At 41.8% G+C, this 18425-nt stretch overlaps 1 protein-coding gene across 3 annotated transcripts in view; it reads right to left on the bottom strand.

Moving 5' to 3' along the window:
* COL14A1 (collagen type XIV alpha 1 chain) overlaps positions 1-15779 on the bottom strand; it is a 202674-nt gene extending 186895 nt beyond the window's left edge. For all 3 annotated transcript variants that reach the window (XM_004480742.5, XM_004480745.5, XM_004480744.5), the window contains exons 1-2: positions 15542-15779; positions 3059-3184 (exon numbers count right to left, since the gene is read on the bottom strand). In XM_004480742.5, coding sequence (XP_004480799.1) covers positions 3059-3125 — 67 coding nt within the window. In that variant the 5' untranslated portion in view covers positions 3126-3184; positions 15542-15779. The remainder of the gene's footprint in view (positions 1-3058; positions 3185-15541) is intronic.
* Between the last annotated feature and the right edge of the window lie 2646 nt (positions 15780-18425).

Genomic DNA, 18425 nt, shown 5'->3' with positions numbered 1-18425 from the left:
ATCTTTACTTCTCTCTATTGGGTTATCTCTTCCTAATCCTATTGTTTAAGGTTTCAAAGGTCATTATAAACTCATTCGCAAATATGACACAATTCAAGTGTAATCTTCTGCCCTGGCATCTTTCACCTAAGCTCCAGGCCACCACCTGCCTACCAGATACCCTCACCTGTATGTCCCACAAGCATCTCCAACTCCGTGTTTCTCTAGGACTGAACTTATTGTCTTCAGCGTCAAATAATTGCCTCATTCATTATTCTCTCTAACATTAATCTTTTAAAAATCTACTATGATTGAGCCATTGTTAGGTACTAGAGATCCAGACATGAAAGAGAAACCCTGCCTTCAATGAACTTAGGTAAACAAATGATTAGGATTCAAAACTATAGATGCAATGTTAACACAGTTTAGAAGTAATTAACTTTGCTGGGTGGTTGGGAATGTCACAGGAAGGTGAAATTGAAGCTGGGTCTTGAAGAGGGATTGAAATTAAAGGCCTTATGAAGGAAGATCCCATCTGAGTCGGGGGTTGCATCCAACATCCATGTGGAATCTGAGCCTCCTCTTGACATAGAGGTGCAATGGACACAACCAATCCAATGTCCACATAGAAGAGGTGGCATTGGATTGGGAAAGTGGACATGGTGGCTGATGGGTATGGGGAAAGGCAGGAAGAGATGAGAGGTGGAGGCGTCTTTGGGACATGGAGCTGCCCTGGATGGTGCTTCAGAGGCAATCACTGGACATTGTAAATCTTCACAGGGCCCACTGGATGGAATGGAGGAGAGTATGGGCCATGATGTGGACCATTGACTATGAGGTGCAGAGGTGCCCAAAGATGTACTTACCAAATCCAATAGATGTGTCATGATGATGGGAACGAGTGTTGCTGGGGGGGGGGGGGGGAGAGGTGGGGTGGGGGGGTGGGGTTGAATGGGACCTCACATATATATTTTTAATGTAATATTATCACAAAATCAATTAAAAAAAAAAAAAAAAGAAATACAAGAACTTAACAAACCAAAAAAAAAAAAAAAAAAGAAATTAAAGGCCTTGCCCATTCAGGTCTCCCGCAAGAAATTCCAGATCCTCTCTGAAGTTTCCCTTTCTTTTATCTCCAGCCACAGTCAACCAGAAAATAAGTCCTATCTCGTCTACTTCTTAAATGTTTCCTGAATTTATTCTCTTCTCTCTATTCACTGCCTATTATAGCCCTTCAACACCTGTTTCCTGGGCATTTATGTAGTCTTCTTATGGTCTCTTACTTTTTCTCTATTCCCCAAACCCTTATGAATCACAAATATGAGTATCATCATGGCTTTTATCAATGTCGTTCTTATAACCAGAGTTTTTTGATCTTCCATAATCTGGTTTCAACCTGTCTTTCCATCTGTGTCTTTTGCCACAATCCCCCACATAACTTATATTGCAATTCATCTGCTTACGTTTCCATCTCCCTAGGGAGGGTAAAATGCTTGGAGGCAGAGGAAAAGTTTTATTAAGCTTTGTATCCTGTACCTGACATGCAGTGTGCACCCCGTAAGAGTTACTCTAAAATGCAATTGGGTTAACAACGTATATCTGGTAGATGGCAGCCAACATCCCTAAAAGTATCCCACAAGAGCTCTGAATGATCCATTGCTCCAAAATTACCGTTTCTGAATTAAGCTAGACAGAGATGGCAACACAGGAGGGTGTAGCAATCTGCCTGTCCTTTGGTCCCAAGGGTCTGTATTGGTATCCTGGAGTTTGGAGGATGACTAACTAGGACTCCCATTATCACTCCTTTAATTGCCACAGCTGAAGGCATTTTATCATCCATATAAATAGGGCAAGCAGTATTTGTCTACCAAACTTCCCCATGTGTTGCACAGAGAAGTTGGAAACATGGTCTTTAATCCAAAATGTTAATAAAGGCCATTTGAGAATGCAAAGAGACAAGTTCCATTACTTTCCAAAAAGGCATGCCTCACGTTGAGGAAACAGGGTGTGGTGCAATGTTCATGCATTTGACTTTTGTACAACTCTCAATTTCAAACATTAGACATTTACCCTCTTAAACCCATCTTGTTTACCACATTTAGAATTCCACACTCAGCTGATGAATGGCTATTTCAGCACCAACAGTTCAGGCTCTGTAAGATTAATTTCTCTAGTAACATCACTTTGTGCACTTGTGTATACTGTGCACCTACTTTAGAGGTTACCAAACTTTTTCTGAATATGGGAAGATAATAAATATTTTAATCTTTGTAGACTGAACAGTCACTGTCACAACTACTCAATTCTACCACTATAGAGTAAAGGCAGGCACAGATATCAGACAATACTTAAACAAATAAGCATTACTATATTCCAATAAAACTTTATTTGCAAAAATAGGAAGCAGGCCAGATTTGGCGCATGGGTGGTAGTTTGCCAGTCCCTGACTCACTTTACAAAAATGAGTGGAAATCAAAAATAAAAGTGTAGTCCCCAGAAATACAAAGAGCAGCTTTCAAAAACTATGTTCAATTAAAACAACGCTAGAAATCACTAGAAATGTTTAAAATGGCAGAACAGCAGTCTCTGTTGGACCCTTAGTAAGCTTTTGACTATATGCTCAGTTTTTAAGGAAAGGAACAAAATTTAGGCCCAAGTATGAAGTGACAGGAATGTTTCATAGAGCCTATATTTGAAACAAAGTATGATTAGGAGTCATACACATACATATTACAGCTCTTTATTAATAGAACTGATTTTTTAGCATATAAATTTGATTTTTAAGAATTAATCTTGCATAGCCTTTGCAGAAGCATGTTAAGAATGAGCTATTTAACCAATCACCACAAAATTACTATGCTCAGTCACTGATGAGGTTACAATCCACATCGAAGTTGTAGCACATTTCAACACTGCAAGCAGTTGACAAAACTGGGTAAAAAGTCAATATAAAACCTTGCCTAGAAACACAGTTGACCAATGAAGCCATATTATGATAAATAAAATAAAAACAATAATCAGAACCAACACGTCAGTTAGAGTACAAAACCCTAATGATTATCTTAAAGTTTTCAATTACCTTGACCCTGGACAGTGGTGCAGATATAAGCAATGGCCAAAAAAGCTGGAAATAGCCAGTACCGCATCTTGCACTGAAAAATCTTGATTTTATTTCCTGCTGTTTACATGAAGTATAGCAGCAGGCCTGAAAACAGAAAAAACAGGAACTTTTCAGAAGCTGAAAATATAGTGTACATAGTCATCTAGGGCAGGAAAACAAGCCAGCATGGTTTAGTATTGTCAAGAAGTAATTAAATTCCTAAAGTACTCTAAAATGCAAAATAAAAGAAGAAAGATTTTAGAAAAGTGAGAATGCTTTGTAAACAGTGAGAATGCTTTGAAATATTCAGGAAAGTTCAGAATGTACTTTGTGACACTTTTGTAAGAACATAAATTCCCAAATGGAGAAATTCCAAATGCTTACCTGATGTGAGCATTATAATCAGTCAATAAAAAAATTTCCTTGCCAGTAATGTTCTTCTCCCATCTTTATCAAATAAAGTTAAAAGTCCTATTATTGCCTTATATTTCCTACAAAGTACAGACACAGAGAACCTTTCCATTCATGAACAAAGGGAACTTAAAAACAATTTCGGGCTAATATTATATCACTTCCCCTTCATTACACTGAATAATCTCTGATCTTTCAACCTTTCCTCATAGCTCTCTTTTTCTAATATATGTGAATCTAAAACTCTTCAAAGTTTTTATTTTAGATGCCTATGAAGAGGAAATTACAAGAAAAAGAAAGAAAGAGAAAAATGGAAGTGGAAAAAGGAAACAGAAAAAGGGAAGGAGAGAGGGAGGGAGAATGTTTCCATGGTTCATCCAAAAAAGTTCACTCAAGTCACAATAACATTTATTGAGCCCTTAATATTTGCTAAGGTTTTTCTAAGAACTTTACACATACACACTCATTTAATCCTCATAGCAACCTTTAGAAGAAAACATGATTAATACATTAATTTACAAATGAGGACAGAAGTTGCCCAGAGAGAGGGAGAAGTTGCCCAAGTCACGTAACTTGTGAGTTGGAATCAGGACTTCAACCCACACAGGTTTGATGACCAAGGTGGCAGGAAAATGTTCCCACAGCATTACACTTATTATCACTTTCCTTTCATTTTTTGAGTATCTTTTTTTTTCTGACTGCAAAAATAATGAACTTTAATTAAAAATGAGAAAAAGCATGGCAAAAAGTACACACTTTTTAATCTATTTTTCACTTACTGAAGTGTGAACATTTTCAGGGGACTTCAAATTTCCTTTTATAATATGTACAAAAATATCACAATCGATTTATTATCTATCCTTATTTGGAAAATTAGATGATTTCCAAACATCCCTATTACAAATAATACCACAATTAATCCTTTTCACATTTCTTTCAATACATGATCATCAATTCCCTTTAGATAAATTCACAAACTTGCACTGCTAGGTAAAACAAGATGCATGTTTTTAAGGTTTTGAAAGCATATGTACATAATACCCTGCATAAAATTACACTAATTTCCACTTCTACCAGCATCTTATGAGTACCCTATGGCTTCATTCCCACTATTAAAGGATAATTATTTTGAGCATACGTTGATTTGATAGGTAAAATGTGATTATCACAACATCTTAATTTAATTTTTAAATAACCCATAAAATATAACATTTTGTGTTTTGTTGGCTATTTGATTTTTTTCTCATTGATTAATAAGAACTCTTTATATATTATTCATTTTAACCTATATTGTAGTATTTTTCTGTTTTGTTTTCTAACTTTCAACTTTGTTTATTGTTAAGAATGTTCTTTTGAAGTTAAGAGTCTAAACTGATCATTTTTTTATGGTTTCTGAGTCAATGTCATGGGTAAAATGGCCTTTTCCACCCCAAAGTTTACTTCTGGTTATCTTGTTTGCTATTGTTTTTGTTCCAACTGTGAATGGAATCTTTTTACTCAATGTTGTCTAATGAATTATTTTTAATACAGAGAAGATATGGATTTTTGTGTTTATTTTGTAAAAGGCCACCTTTCTGAACTCTTACCCAGTTTTATATTTTTTCACTGGAATCTCTTAAATTTTCCAGGTTGACAATCCCATCATTTGCAAACAATATAGGTGTTTTTTTTTTATTGTATACTTTAGGAATTCTAAAACAACTATTTTATAGCAATGCCACATCTATTTCACCATTAATTTTATTGGGGGTATTTGGGATCAGATACATTTTGTTTTTCCTGTTTAAAAAAACCTTTACTTTTTAGTTTACTAAGAGTATTTTTTCAATCAAGAATATATGCTAAATTTCATCTTTATGACTTTTCATCTGTCAAGATGTTCATATTTTTTCTCTTAACCTTTCTCTTTTTCTTTCTTTTTTTAAAGATTTATTTTTTATTTATTTCTCTCCCCTTCTTCCCTTCCCTCCCCCCACCCCAGTTGTCTGCTCTCTGTGTCCATTCACTGTGTGTTCTTCTGTGACTGCTTCTATCCTTATCAGCGGCACCAGGAATCTGTGTTTCTTTTTGTTACATCATCTTGTTGTGTCAGCTCTCCATGTGTGCGGTGCCATTCTAGGGCAGGCTGCACTTACTTTTGTGCTGGGCAGCTCTCCTTACAGGGCTCACTCCTTGCACATGGGGCTCCCCTACTCGGGGGACATCCCTGCATGGCAGGGGCACTCCTTGCACGCATCAGCACTGTGTGTGGGCCAGCTCCACACAGGTCAAGGAGGCCCGGGGTTTGAACCTTGGACCTCCCATGTGGTAGACGGATGCCCTCTCCATTGGGACAAATCCACTTCCCTCTCAACTTTTTTTTTAAAGATTTATTTATTTATTTATCTCTCTCCCCTTCCCTCCCCACCCCAGTTGTCTGTTCTCTGTGTCTATTTGCTGTGTCTTCTTCTTTGTCTGCTTCTGTTGTTGTCAGTGGCACAGGAATCTGTGTTTCTTTTTGTTGCATCATCTTGTGTCAGCTCTCTGTGTGTGCGGTACCATTCCTGGGCAGATTGCACTCTTTCGCGCTGGGTGGCTCTCCTTACTGGGTGCACTCCTTGTGCGTGGGGCTCCCCTACACAGGGGACACCCCTGCGTGGGCACGGCACTCCTTGCACGCATCAGCACTGCACATGGGCCAGCTGCACATGGGTCAAGGAGGCCCGGGGTTTGAACCGCGGACCTCCCATGTGGTAAACGGACGTCCTAACCACTGGGCCAAGTCCGCTGCCCCCTCTCAACCTTTTAATGTAATTAATTGTTTTAATAGTTTCTGGTATTAATCAATCCTTGCAATACAGAAACAAATCCAACCTGTTCATAGTATATTATTGTTTTCATATACTGTTGAATTTGTATAGCTAATAATGTATTTATTAATAACCAAAATTATTTTATATAGTTTTCTTTAAAGGGGTTTTGTCAAGACTATTCTAGTATCATAAAGTATATTCCAAAGCATTCCAAATTTTTCATTATTCATGCAAGAGGAAAAGCCCTGGGGCATATACAGGACCCTAACCCCACAGAGACAAGTAAAACAAGGTTGGGTGGGTTATCAAAAGAGGTGTAGTCAGAAGGCAAGAATACAAGGGATTTGAAAAGATGGGAGCAGACTTCAACCCTGTCAAACCTGAATACCAGTAAAACTGCCAGTCACCCAGTCACCTATGCACCACACTAAAAGAAAAATATGGCAACTTAATCACTCTGTCACCTCAAAGGAATTATTCTCTCTAAGATTTCCTTTCCCAAACATTACAGCCATAGGTTATAGCCAGAACAAGGCAAGGAGAAGAGGTAAGGAAACAGGCAGCATTTGTCAAGATCAAGAAACATTTATCAGAGAGAACATGACACTATTTTAGCAAAGAAGGAAGTCGCCTTTGACAAACCACTATCAAACCATGAAGCCTTTCTCTATTCTCGTCAGGGCACTGCAGAACCTGTATCCAGATGTTCTTGAAGCAATAGTAAACATTTTAGGTTGAAAGTTAATCAGCATTCCATGCATTTAATTTAAATCAATTGGTGCTATACCCATCTCAGCAATTCTTTTTGAAAATTATTATTTATACAGAAAAAAAAAATTGAAGATAGCTTATCTTTAAATTCTTTCTTTTTGTTGTTTTTCTTAAATTAAACTGAGTAATACCATGTTGGGAGAAGTAGAGTTTTAGTTTTCCCAAGGTTTTCTGCCAAGTCCCCAAATTTTTGGAGAGTAAAAGTGGGGCAAGGAAAATCCTTATTCCTATTAAAGTGCCATGAGATATTTTAGCATTTACCAAAATGTCAAAGTCCAGTTTGTTGAAACTTTGCCCAAAAGCCTGCACAAAACAAATAACTCTGTCTCAGCTTTTTGGTTAAAAACTATCATGTTAAAAATGGCTTCTTAGCTCTAAGTTCAGATGGTATAAACCAAATTTGGGGAAGTCGGTGATGTTTAGTACAGATTTACTCAAAACAGTGTCATCGTTTTGCAATCAGTAACTTAAAACTAGCCCCATGAGTGCTGTTTTTCCTTCTTCTACTTCATATGTTTGTTTTATTTAATCTCATTTATACAATTAAGTTTAACAAGGAGCAAAGGCCCAGAGGATAAGCACTAAATTGCATTTACAGGCACCCACATAACTGCCAGCCTAACATTCAGCCAGTTTATCAAAATTCCTTGAAATGTTTATTCTAAAGATTTTTTAAACCACTTGTACACACACACACACACACACACACACACTTGCACAGTCTAAGATATACATATATACTGATTGCATAAAACATTGGGTAATGTTTTATTCAGTGATGACTTATGAAAAAAATCATAAACTTAAACAAAATTGTTGTTAGTCATCTAGCATACCAGATATCCAACATCTGCAGGCCCTGAGAGAGATTGTTATTTACAGTATTAGAATTTTTATTACAACAAGCATTTTTTGAGAATCCTACTATATAATCAAAGCACTATTATAGGTACTAAGACAGATGCAAAACCTTATACCCTGCGACCCCAGGCCTCAGTGAGTTCACTTAGATTTTAATTGAAGAGAAAGACTGCAAACAACTATATTGTAAAGCTCAAAGAGATATAAAGTAGAACAGAGAGTTAGCACAGGTGGTGGTATGACTAGAAGACTGGGAGACAAGAAGACATCACAGCTCTAATTGTGGTTCTTGACTAATTGGCTTAAAGACTTTTTTTAATAAATGGTGCTAGGAGAACTAGATATCCTTATCCAAAACAATGAAAGAGGATCATTATCTCATGCCCTACACAAAAATTGACTCAAGATGGATCAAAGACCTACATATAAAAGTCAAGAAAGTCCATAAATCTCCTGGAAGATAATGTAGGGAAGCATCAAAAGATCTAGTAGTAGGAAATGGTTTCATAAACTTTATACCCAAAGCATGAGCAACAACAAAAAATAGATAAATGGTACCTCCTCAAAATGAAAAACTCTTGTGCTTCGAAGGAATTTGTCAAGAAAGTGAAAAGGCATCCTACTCAATGGGAGAAAATATTTAGGAACCATTTATACAATAAGGGTTTATCTCTAACATATATAAAAAAATCTTAGCGGAACAGGTATTGCTCAGTGGTTGAATGCCTGTTTTGCATGTCCAAGGTCCCAGGTTCAATACCCAGTACCTGCCAAAAAAATCAACAACTTACATCTCAATAATAAAAAGACCAACAACCCATTTAAAAAATACACAAGAGATTTGAATAGACACACTACAATAAGATATCATCTTACCTGCTAGACTGGTAACTCTTAAAAAAAAAAACAAAAAAAAAACCTCAAAAACTATAAGTGTTGGAGATGATGTGGAAGAACAGGAATACTCATTCATTCATTGCTGGTAGGAACGTAGAATGGTGCAGCTACAATAGAATACATTTTGTCGGTTCCTCAGAAAACCTCAGAATTGCCATATGATCTGGCAATCCACTATTAGGAATATACTCAAAAGAAATGAAAGCAGGGACATGCACAGTTATATAGAGACCAATGTTCATCATGGCATTATTCACGATTGTCAGAGTTGGAAGCAACCCAATCTGGGAAGAATCTATGATAAGATGGATGGCAGTGATTTGGAAGGGGACGGGTGTGAGGGTGGTGCAGTGATGTGAGGGGGTCAATGGTACTGGAGTGAGAGTGGGAGTGGGAAGGGAGGACTGGGTTGGGTAATCCATGGAATTTGGGGGAGGGTTAGATGAAGAAACAGGTGAATGTGTGGCTTGGTGAACTTGGGGAAGGCCGAGGATTGTGGATGAGAATAGAATGGTGGGAGAATTCTTGCAGGATCTATGACAGGGGAGTGTCACTGGTACAGGGGGTCAATGGTAGGAGGATGTGTGGGAGGGATGTACCTGGGGCATGCTGCTATGGAAAATGAATGTTTTTTGTTGTTATAGAGTGTTTTCTTGGGGGGTGGAGACCCACACAAGAACCAATAAAATACTAAACTCTCCTCCTCAGGAGTCCTGCTACTTTCTTGAATAAAGTGGCTAACATCCCTGGAGTATATAGGCAGTGCCTAATAAAAGAAAACAGACCAATATTCCAAGTGTTCAATATTAATGTTTGTACTTATGAACCTTATACTTGTAAATGTGAAACTTTAACAACAACTAGTGCCTAAGGTTTTCCTCATGAAAACCTCTTTGTTACTCAAATGTGGCCTGTCTCTAAGCCAAACTCAGCAAATAAATTCACTACCTTCCCCACAATGTGGGACATGACTCCCAGGAATGAACCTTCCTGGCACTGTGAGATTACTATTAAGCATTAACCGGTAATGCATTTAGAAAAAGACCTTGACCAAAAAGGGAAAAGTGTTGAATACAAAAGAGCTTTTATGGCTAAGAAATTTCAAAGTAAGTTGGGAGGTCATTTCATAGGTTATGATTATACATGTCTTAGGCAGACCTCACTAACTGCCACAGTAAGCAAAACCTCAAACAGGCTTTAGAAATCTCTAGAAACATTCAGACTCTATAGGCAAGGCACACAGCCTCATGAAATCAGCAGCCCATTGGTGGGCCTTATCCTGAAATATATGATTATCTGTTTCTCCAATAAAACACAGTTAAACTCATTTATAATATGCCTACTCATGATTCTTCTCCCATTTTCTTTAAACCTATAATTAGCACTATAGCCTTAAATATATCTCCCAGAACCTTAAATCTTTGGTATGTTCATATGCCAGTTGAACCTGTTCATATAATGGTGGTCGCCAATGCCCACTCTCCGGTTCATCAGACTCACCTCATTTTGCTTTTTAAAAGATGAAAAGCTGAATCAATTCTCAGAGATTTTAGTTTCAAAGAGAAGTATTAAAGAAAAGAAGAAAAAATTGAAAGGAGAGAAGAGTAGAAGAGAAAATAATAAAGAAGATGATGAAGAAGCAGAGGAAAGAAAAAAATATGGGAAAGAGAAGAGAGAAAAGAAAATAGTATAAAAGGCAGAAAGGATCCAAGATTGCCTTCCTGTCCAGCTGTAAGCCAATGTGCCTAGATTGGTGCTGTTCAAAGTAGCCCATCAGTGAACCATTTGCTATTGGTCCGCAATGAGATAAAGAACTTATGCCAGAATGTAAATCAACACATTGCATTGCATCCTTCATTAAGAAAGAGTATTATGAAAAAATATCACAGCTAAACTAACCATGTGCTTAGTGACGTCATTGATTTACATCCTGGTGTAATTTCCTTATCAGGTACAAGTAACAAATACTTTGTGGATGGGCTCCAATCAGTGGACCACACTTTGAATAGCACTGCCCTAGATGCACCACCAAACAAAACTTCCAATGGATTGTACCTGCTGCTTATCCCATCACAACTCTCCAATTAACTCAATGGCCTCAGTAACTGTTTTTATCTTCCAGGTCTCAGTACCAAAAGGTATCTAGATGAGTAGTTTAATCCATAATCAAAAATGGTTCAACATGCCTAATAGAAAATGAATAAATATATATTGATTTGATGCTGCTGAATGATGGAGGCTGATGTGTGCAGCTGCACAGCTGATGCACTACACTATTTGCACTTGACCTAGGGGGATGAGTGAGGCTTAAAATCAGTGGACACTCTGCTCTCCAAATTGTGTACCCCAGTGCAAAGCTGTGTTATCCAGAGGAAAGGGTGCTGTTTTCTTCTCTTGGTGGCACGGTCCATTCACTAAACTGTAGACCTGTCCAGGGGGGACTTTTTTCTAATTCACAGAAAAGACCCTGTGTAGGTTAACAGAAGGTCTGTGAATTACTCAAATGCTACGGATTTGACTGGAAATCAACCTGAGAAATGCAGTTGGTCAAACAGTCATAAACTCGATGCTGTAAGATTTATCTGATAAAAGGCAGAACCATCTCAAAGGTATGGCCAATGGGTGTGACAGTTCCTTGACTCAGGAATGTTCCGCCTGGTTTCTCTTCCCTCTCCCTCCCCCTCTCCCTTTCTTTCTCCCGTTTCCTGATTCTCCAAGTCAGATTTTAAACCGAGGCCAGGTAATCTAGAAGATGAAGCGGAGTATGGCTGGCAGACAGGAGGGGGTGGTCTGTGATTCCTTCAGTAGTAATCTTTGCTTTCCATTCTGTAGCATTTAACACTGTATTGTTGTTGTGGGAGAAGTGGGGTGAGGGCATATATGGGGACCTCATTTTTTTTAATGTAACATTAAAAAATAAAGACAAAAAAACCCCACTGTACTGTAATTATGCATTGCACTGCTACCTACCTACATATTTACCTCTGTAGTCTGAGTGGATGACACACTGCCAGCACATGGGAGGGGGCAGGCTGGAAGTGGAGAAAGGAAGGAAGCAGTAGAATTTTGTTTTTAGAAAAAAATCCATTCAGTTTGTAAAAGCAAAGGTAGAAAACCACCTAGACACAGGTCTTTATTTAATAAAGTGTCCCCTGAGTGGTTTTCTTAGCTATAGATGCATTCAAAGACATTTTGGCTGACTTAGCAAGGCCCAGCCTCCCTCTGAACCGATTTTCATAAATAATCAGGTAATTTCTGGGAGGAGAGAGACCAAGCACACTGCTCCTTAAAATTCAAAGTGAGTGTACCCAAAGGCCTATTGGCAGAAGAGCACGAAACTATTGATAGAAAAATCACCTTGAGAAAATGAAGAGCCAGCTATAGGTCCAAATTCAAACATAAACTCAGCTGTCAAGAGTTCCTCAACAGGAGAAAGGAAACAGGGAAAGGAAGAAGAGGATAATGGGAAGAAGAAAAAAGTGGAAATAAGGAAGAAGAGCATGTGTGCCATACTCTGTACCAAATCATCAAATCACCTTAAAACAGTCCTCTAAGGTAGGTATTGTAACACTTCATTTTCTAGATGAGAAGACTGATAGGCAGAGTGGGCTAGGAACATGTCTAGGGGCTCAGAAGGAACAAGCTGAGATTTCACCAACATGTTTGCCAACCATTCTCCATTTCATTTACTAGATTATCTTGCCTCAGTTTACAACATCCTGTCCCAGTTACCAAGTCCCCTCCATTTGGGTTCCAATTTCAGTGTACTGTAGACTTCTTAATCCTACATCTGTCACCCACTGGCTTTGTGATCATGGGCAAGGTAATTTATTTTTTTGAAACTCGGTTATTTTCTTTTTAAAAGAAGAATAATATTTACTTCCCCAAGTAATTGGGAGACTTAAGTGTGATTCTGAAAAGGAAAAGGGCAGGTACCCAATAGGTACTAAGAAAATACACCAGCACCCCTGCCACACCCCTTACCCCCACCGGAACAGGGTGAGGCTGTGTACACAATCAAAGCTTAATGTATATAGAAGAGTAACTGGAGTCCTGCCATTTCTCATTTTGATATACAAGAAGTAAGAGGAGAACAAATGCTTTCCTGACATTCAGCACTAGCTGAGGGCAAATCTGTCAAAGAGAAGTTTGATTTTGTCACTTTTCTTTTAAACTTTCTTTTTATCTCACCCCCATCCCACTGAGTCAAGTTCTCCTCCCCCCCTCCAACCCCCAGACATCTGTCTCATTTACCAGCGAACTTATTCTCAACAAACTGTCATAATCCCAGATAATTTGTTTGCTTAGTGGTGTCAAACAACACCGTTCCAGCCTGCAGCAATTCAGGAAGGCCCCTGGTCCTTTAAAGGAATCTCAACTTACACTGGACAGGCCAGGAAAACAGCAGTCATTTGGCTGAGTTTGGATAAAAGTGACTGCAAATGTGGCTCTGGAGTCGCGTAACTGTAGAGAATGTCAGCTGAAAATAGCATAAGGTCTTTGCGGTTTACTAGAAGATACTTGGAAGTATTTAAGATCCAATGGGAGCCCACCAAGGGCCTTTTTGGTAGGCTGAGGTTTGCCCCGGTGCCCCTCAAATCACACCGGTTTGCTTGGCCCATTCTTAAGACCAGCCCTGGCTTATTCTGGAAATGCGTGGAAGTTCCTGAGAACTGTCTGGAATCTTCTGCTGGACTGTTAACAGGAGGATAAGGGCCAGAGGGCTCCTCCCATTAATCCTGAAGCCTGGGACCTATCCAAAACTGCTCCAGGAATTTGATTAATTCCAATGAATTCTGTCCAGGGAATTACTAAGAGGCGTCACCAGTGTGGCTCCTTCCTTTCAAGGGACCCCCAGGAGGTCATGGCTGCAGGGGAGGTTCAGGTTTATCCTGATTCAGGACTCCCCAGGCAGGAGAGGATGCCAAGTGTTTAGCAAGAGGGTTTAAAAAAAAAGTACCGTGGATGAACCTTGAAAACAACATTATACTACGTGAAAGAAGCTAGTCCCAAATGACCACATACCGCATGAGTCCATCTATAGGAAATGTCCAGAACAGGCAAATCCATAGAGTCAGAAAGTAGGCCAGTGGTTCCAGGGCAGAAGAGAAGAAGGGATAGGGTGTGACTGCTAATATGTACAGAGTTTCTTTTCGGGGTGATGAAATATTCTAAAATTGGTTGTGGTGATAGTTGCACAACTCTCTGAATATACTAAAACCTATTGAATTGTACACTTTAAACAGGTATGTGAATTATCTCTCAATAAAAAGGGTATCCTGAAGTCCATCCTGGGTCCAGGTTCAGAGAAAATCCACACAAAAACTCCCAGTGCATTCATTCATTCACTCATTCTAAATTTACCAGTGAGCTCTCAGAGTCCAGGATTGGATTTACACGGAGCCCCAGAGCTTTTAAGAAAACTCATTTTCATTTCTGCTCCCACAGAGCCGCCGAAGTCTTACACCCATATTTCCCTTTTTCTTGCCCTCTTTCGTCCCCTTCAGGTACTGCCAGCCGCAGAGACTCTAAAACTTCCAGAGGAAACAGGGCTCTCGGGACCCCGACTCTCACTAGCATCTCCAGAAACAATTTTCCGGAGAAAGGCAAACCCCTGTGAGCCTGAGCAAAAGCTCCATTTGGACCTTTCCCTAAGAGCAGGTCCAAATCCCGCCCAAATCTAAGCAGACGGGGCGACCCGCGGGCAACTCTGTGCTGGCACGCCACAGCGAGTGCTTCTCAGCGCCAAGATGCAAGCGCCTGTGTGCCCGGGTTCGCTGGCGGCGTCCAGGCGCTGGCCTGGGCTGAGGCCGCTCCAGTGGCCCCACGCTGGTTCCCCTTGGCCGGGCCCTAACCCTGTTCCTCCCATTAAGCACTGCGCGCCAAAGCCGGGCTGGACTAGACGCATCTCCGCCCCAGGAGGCTGGTTGCACAGGGTAACGGAAGAGACGGGGGTGGGAATGCGAGGTGCGGAAAAGTCAGGGCGGAGAGGACCCTCCAATATTGCGCATCTCCAGGCCATAACCTCCCTTTGGAACTCGGGACACCAAAGCAAAACGCGAGAAGCATCCCTGTTTCCTGGCACAGAGACGCGGAGGAAAGGCTGCGGCTAACAGCCTCCCTCGACGCGCTCGGCGGGTTGCTCCCCGGTGAGTCCAGCGTCTGGTTTCAAGTCCAGCGTCTGGTTTCAAGACCTGTGGTAGTACCAAGATGTAGCTGGTAGGTTTCGTCCCCCGTGATCTCCCTCAACCTCTCTCCCAAGCCACTCCAATAAAAGCTAAATAAAAACCGTGTTCTTTCTATGCATATACAACCCCCCAAGACAAATCCAGGTACCTTTCCCATCAGACTGTCCCTTTTATCAAGCTGGAAAGACTGGAGCCGCCACCACACGGCAACCAGACCCGGTTCCTTTCCGCCACTTGTCCACAGAGCCCAAGCACCCGAGAAAAGGGGAGGTCCCATGCCCGCAGGAGTAACACAAGGCACTCCAGTATCTCTGCACTCTCATTACGCACTGCTTCCACCCTCCCTGCCCGGTGACCACAGAGAAGAGACATCGGGTGCACCATCGCATCCCACCCCAAGGTTCCCGGGCTCTCCCGGGCGTGCGTGCAGGGAAGGTCGAAGGAAATGCATTCGTCTGCAGGTGGCTCGCCCTCTCCACTCTTCCCTCCTCACGTACAGACTTTTCAAAGCCCAGCCGGAGAAGAGGAAAACTGGAACTGACCTGTGCACGGCAAGGTTCCAGCCTAGGTTGGGGAGCTCTTGGCGCCTTGGGAAGATCCAAGCTGCGCCGTGAGTTGGCTCTTGGCTCCTGCTTGCTTCCCTTTTCAATTAGCCGCTCTCGCTCTGCCTCTCCCGCTCCTTCTCCCGGCCTCCCGGAGCTGCCTCCTCCAAAGCCAACGTTTCCCTCCTGCGGGGGGCCCAGGATCTGATAAGAGGAAAAGGAAGGCCCGCGAGCGGCCAATTATAGAGCGGAAGGTGGCCGCGGGGGCGGGAGGGGGGGAGGAGAGGCCGGCCTAAGTTTCTAACGTCCCCCACTTTCTCTCCTCCCCCGCTCTCCCACCCCCGCCCACGAGAGATGCTGAGGAGCCCGCCAGGCGCTGGCCAGCACCCTCCCGGACCTGGCGGCCGCCCCAGGTGTGTCAAGCGCCGGGAGAGAGCTGCCTTCCCCGCTCCACTCCCACCGAGGCCAGTGCGGGGCCCCTAAACCCTGCCCCGCGGTGGCTTTGGGAGGTCTGGAGCCCTCCTGTTCGCAGGTGCTGTGCGCCCGACCCCAAGGACTGGCCTTGCCTTCCCGCGCCAAGGACCCTGCGCTCCCGGGGATGGCACTCGGTGCAAAGGTGGGCTTGGGTGCCCGCCTCCTCTCCTTTCGTCTTCCGAGCCAAGATCGAAAGCACGCCAATGCACTGGCGTTCAGACTTCAGCAAGTGTTTATTTATCAAGACCCTATTTTGTGATCAATTACGTGGGAGCCTTAAAAGGGGTCATTTCACCAGCAATAAAGAAGTGTTGGAGAAAAGTGGTACCCGAAGGAGGTACCCGAACCTGCTTCCTTCAGGCCCACTGGAAAATCCAGAAAGAGGGATTGTGACATTTGAGACCTTCCAAGGGGGGTCCTTCCGTAATTGCAACCGTCTAAAATTGCTGTTAGCCACCTTCTCTGCTTTCCTCGAATTTGCGTGGTGTTTGCATCCCTTGCCCAGATGCTGCTCTTCCCGGCTGGTGCAGCAGTTGCAGAGGCAAGCGGGGGTGGGGTGGGGGGAGCGTTCCAGCCCTGCACCGCCGCCCTGTGTCCTTTGGTCAGGTTCGGGATTGGCCTCAGCTCGGCGATAAGGCGCGGCCGCAGCAAGACGCGGTTTTGTTTCCGCGCTTCACTAAAGGCAATTTGGGGGGGCGGGGTCCGACGGCCGGCGCAGTTTTTCAGGAGACTAGCTCCAGTCCCGGGTCTGCCTACGCAGTACAGTACTGAGAAGGGCGCGAGCGCCACCTGGAGTCTACGCCGGAAGGTCAGGGATAGGCTGGACCTGGAAAGAAAGGCTACCCTAGCTAGATTGACACGCTGGGACCAGAATTCGGCATTTATTCCTGAAGACAATTATCGCTTTGGTTAAGTCTCCCTTCTTCTGTCCTCCATTCAAATTCCTAACATCCTCATACAGTGTTCCCCCTTTTCACGAATAAAATTTGTTCATATGTCCTTCTCTGTAAGTTTTTCTTCCATTTCCTTTAGAAGTAGTTGAATGTTAGCACTGAATCTTAGGCGGGGGCGGGGGAGAAGAAATGACGGAATTACCGAAAATTGGAAGCAGGGGCTTCCCTGGTGACTTTTAAATGTAGAATATGTGTACAAAAATGCATATCCATATTTAGACAAACACATTTGTTCAATAAAAATCTTATAGGGTAAATGTGCATTGCTTTTGTAATCATATAAAATAAATGTTACTTAAAAATTCTGACTCATTCTTCCTTCATCTCTTAATTTTTCAGTGCTTATATTTCACTTTAAATGTAGAAAAACTAGTTAATGGTGAATCGGGATGACTGGTTTCAATCAGTTTTCCATTTAGTTGAGGTTGTGTGTGAATTTCCATTCCTTCCAAGAGAGTGTTTATTCAACATTTATCTTATAGTCAGACCCTTGGAGTCAGGGTAGAGCACTGAGAACTGGATCATAGAAACACCAGAAGACCCCACTAAAGGCCTCTCCCCTCAGTCTAAACATTCGAATATCTGGGGCCTCTCCAAAGATAACCAAAAATTCCTTCCCTCAGTAACTGACTCCAGGGTTCAACAGTTCTTCTCTCAATCTGGTCCTAAGTGTGTGGCCTGACTGTAATCTTGAGCTTCTCTCTCTAAAAGTTTCACATGTTCCTTGGTTTCCCCTCTCTCCTCCGTCCCCTGGAAACTTGGAAAAAGACTATGGAATCAAAGGAAATGGAGTTGAAACCCTGGCTCGTCTAATTTTGCTCATCTAGTTTTGGGAAGGTTATTTTACCTCTCTAAGCCTAAATCCTTACATGTAAGAAGGGGGTATTTAGTTACATCTCAGAGGATTGTCATGCAGATTAAATTTGAAAATGTATTCATGGACCTGACCTATGGTAATTAATAAATGGCTAGTAATTAGCCTTTATTCCAAGTTCTCCTACTTGCAGGAGTGGAAGACTTTAAAAATCCTTGTATCAAACAAAATGGAACTATCCCCGTTCCTCCCACTACACAAGGCAGTGATTTCTTCAGATGCCACTTCTGGAAAATTCTTGCAATATTTTTCAACAGAGGAGCTATTGGCATTTGGGGTGGGACAGTTCCTCATTGTCCTTGACTGCCCCAGACATTGTAGAACATTTATCATTCCTGGGCCCAGTAACCAAATCTCAGTAGCACCCACCCTATCTCCTTATCATGGTGAAAACCAAAATATTTCCAATGCAATCTGTAGCAAGCCATGATTTTCTGTTTAATGCGTTATTTACTGTTCTACTCCACCACCCTACCACCCGGTAACAGCCAGCCATGATTTCCCCCAGCTTAGCATCCATCCCCTTCTTTTAGTAGCAGAGGATTCATACTCAGCCAGTAGGCAGGCATGAGCTGATAAGTAA

The sequence above is a fragment of the Dasypus novemcinctus genome, chromosome 14 (genome assembly GCF_030445035.2).
Source record: "Dasypus novemcinctus isolate mDasNov1 chromosome 14, mDasNov1.1.hap2, whole genome shotgun sequence".
Lineage (NCBI taxonomy): Eukaryota > Metazoa > Chordata > Mammalia > Cingulata > Dasypodidae > Dasypus > Dasypus novemcinctus.
The sequence above is the reverse complement of the archived record's forward strand: the minus strand, read 5'-3'. Positions and strand labels throughout refer to the sequence as shown.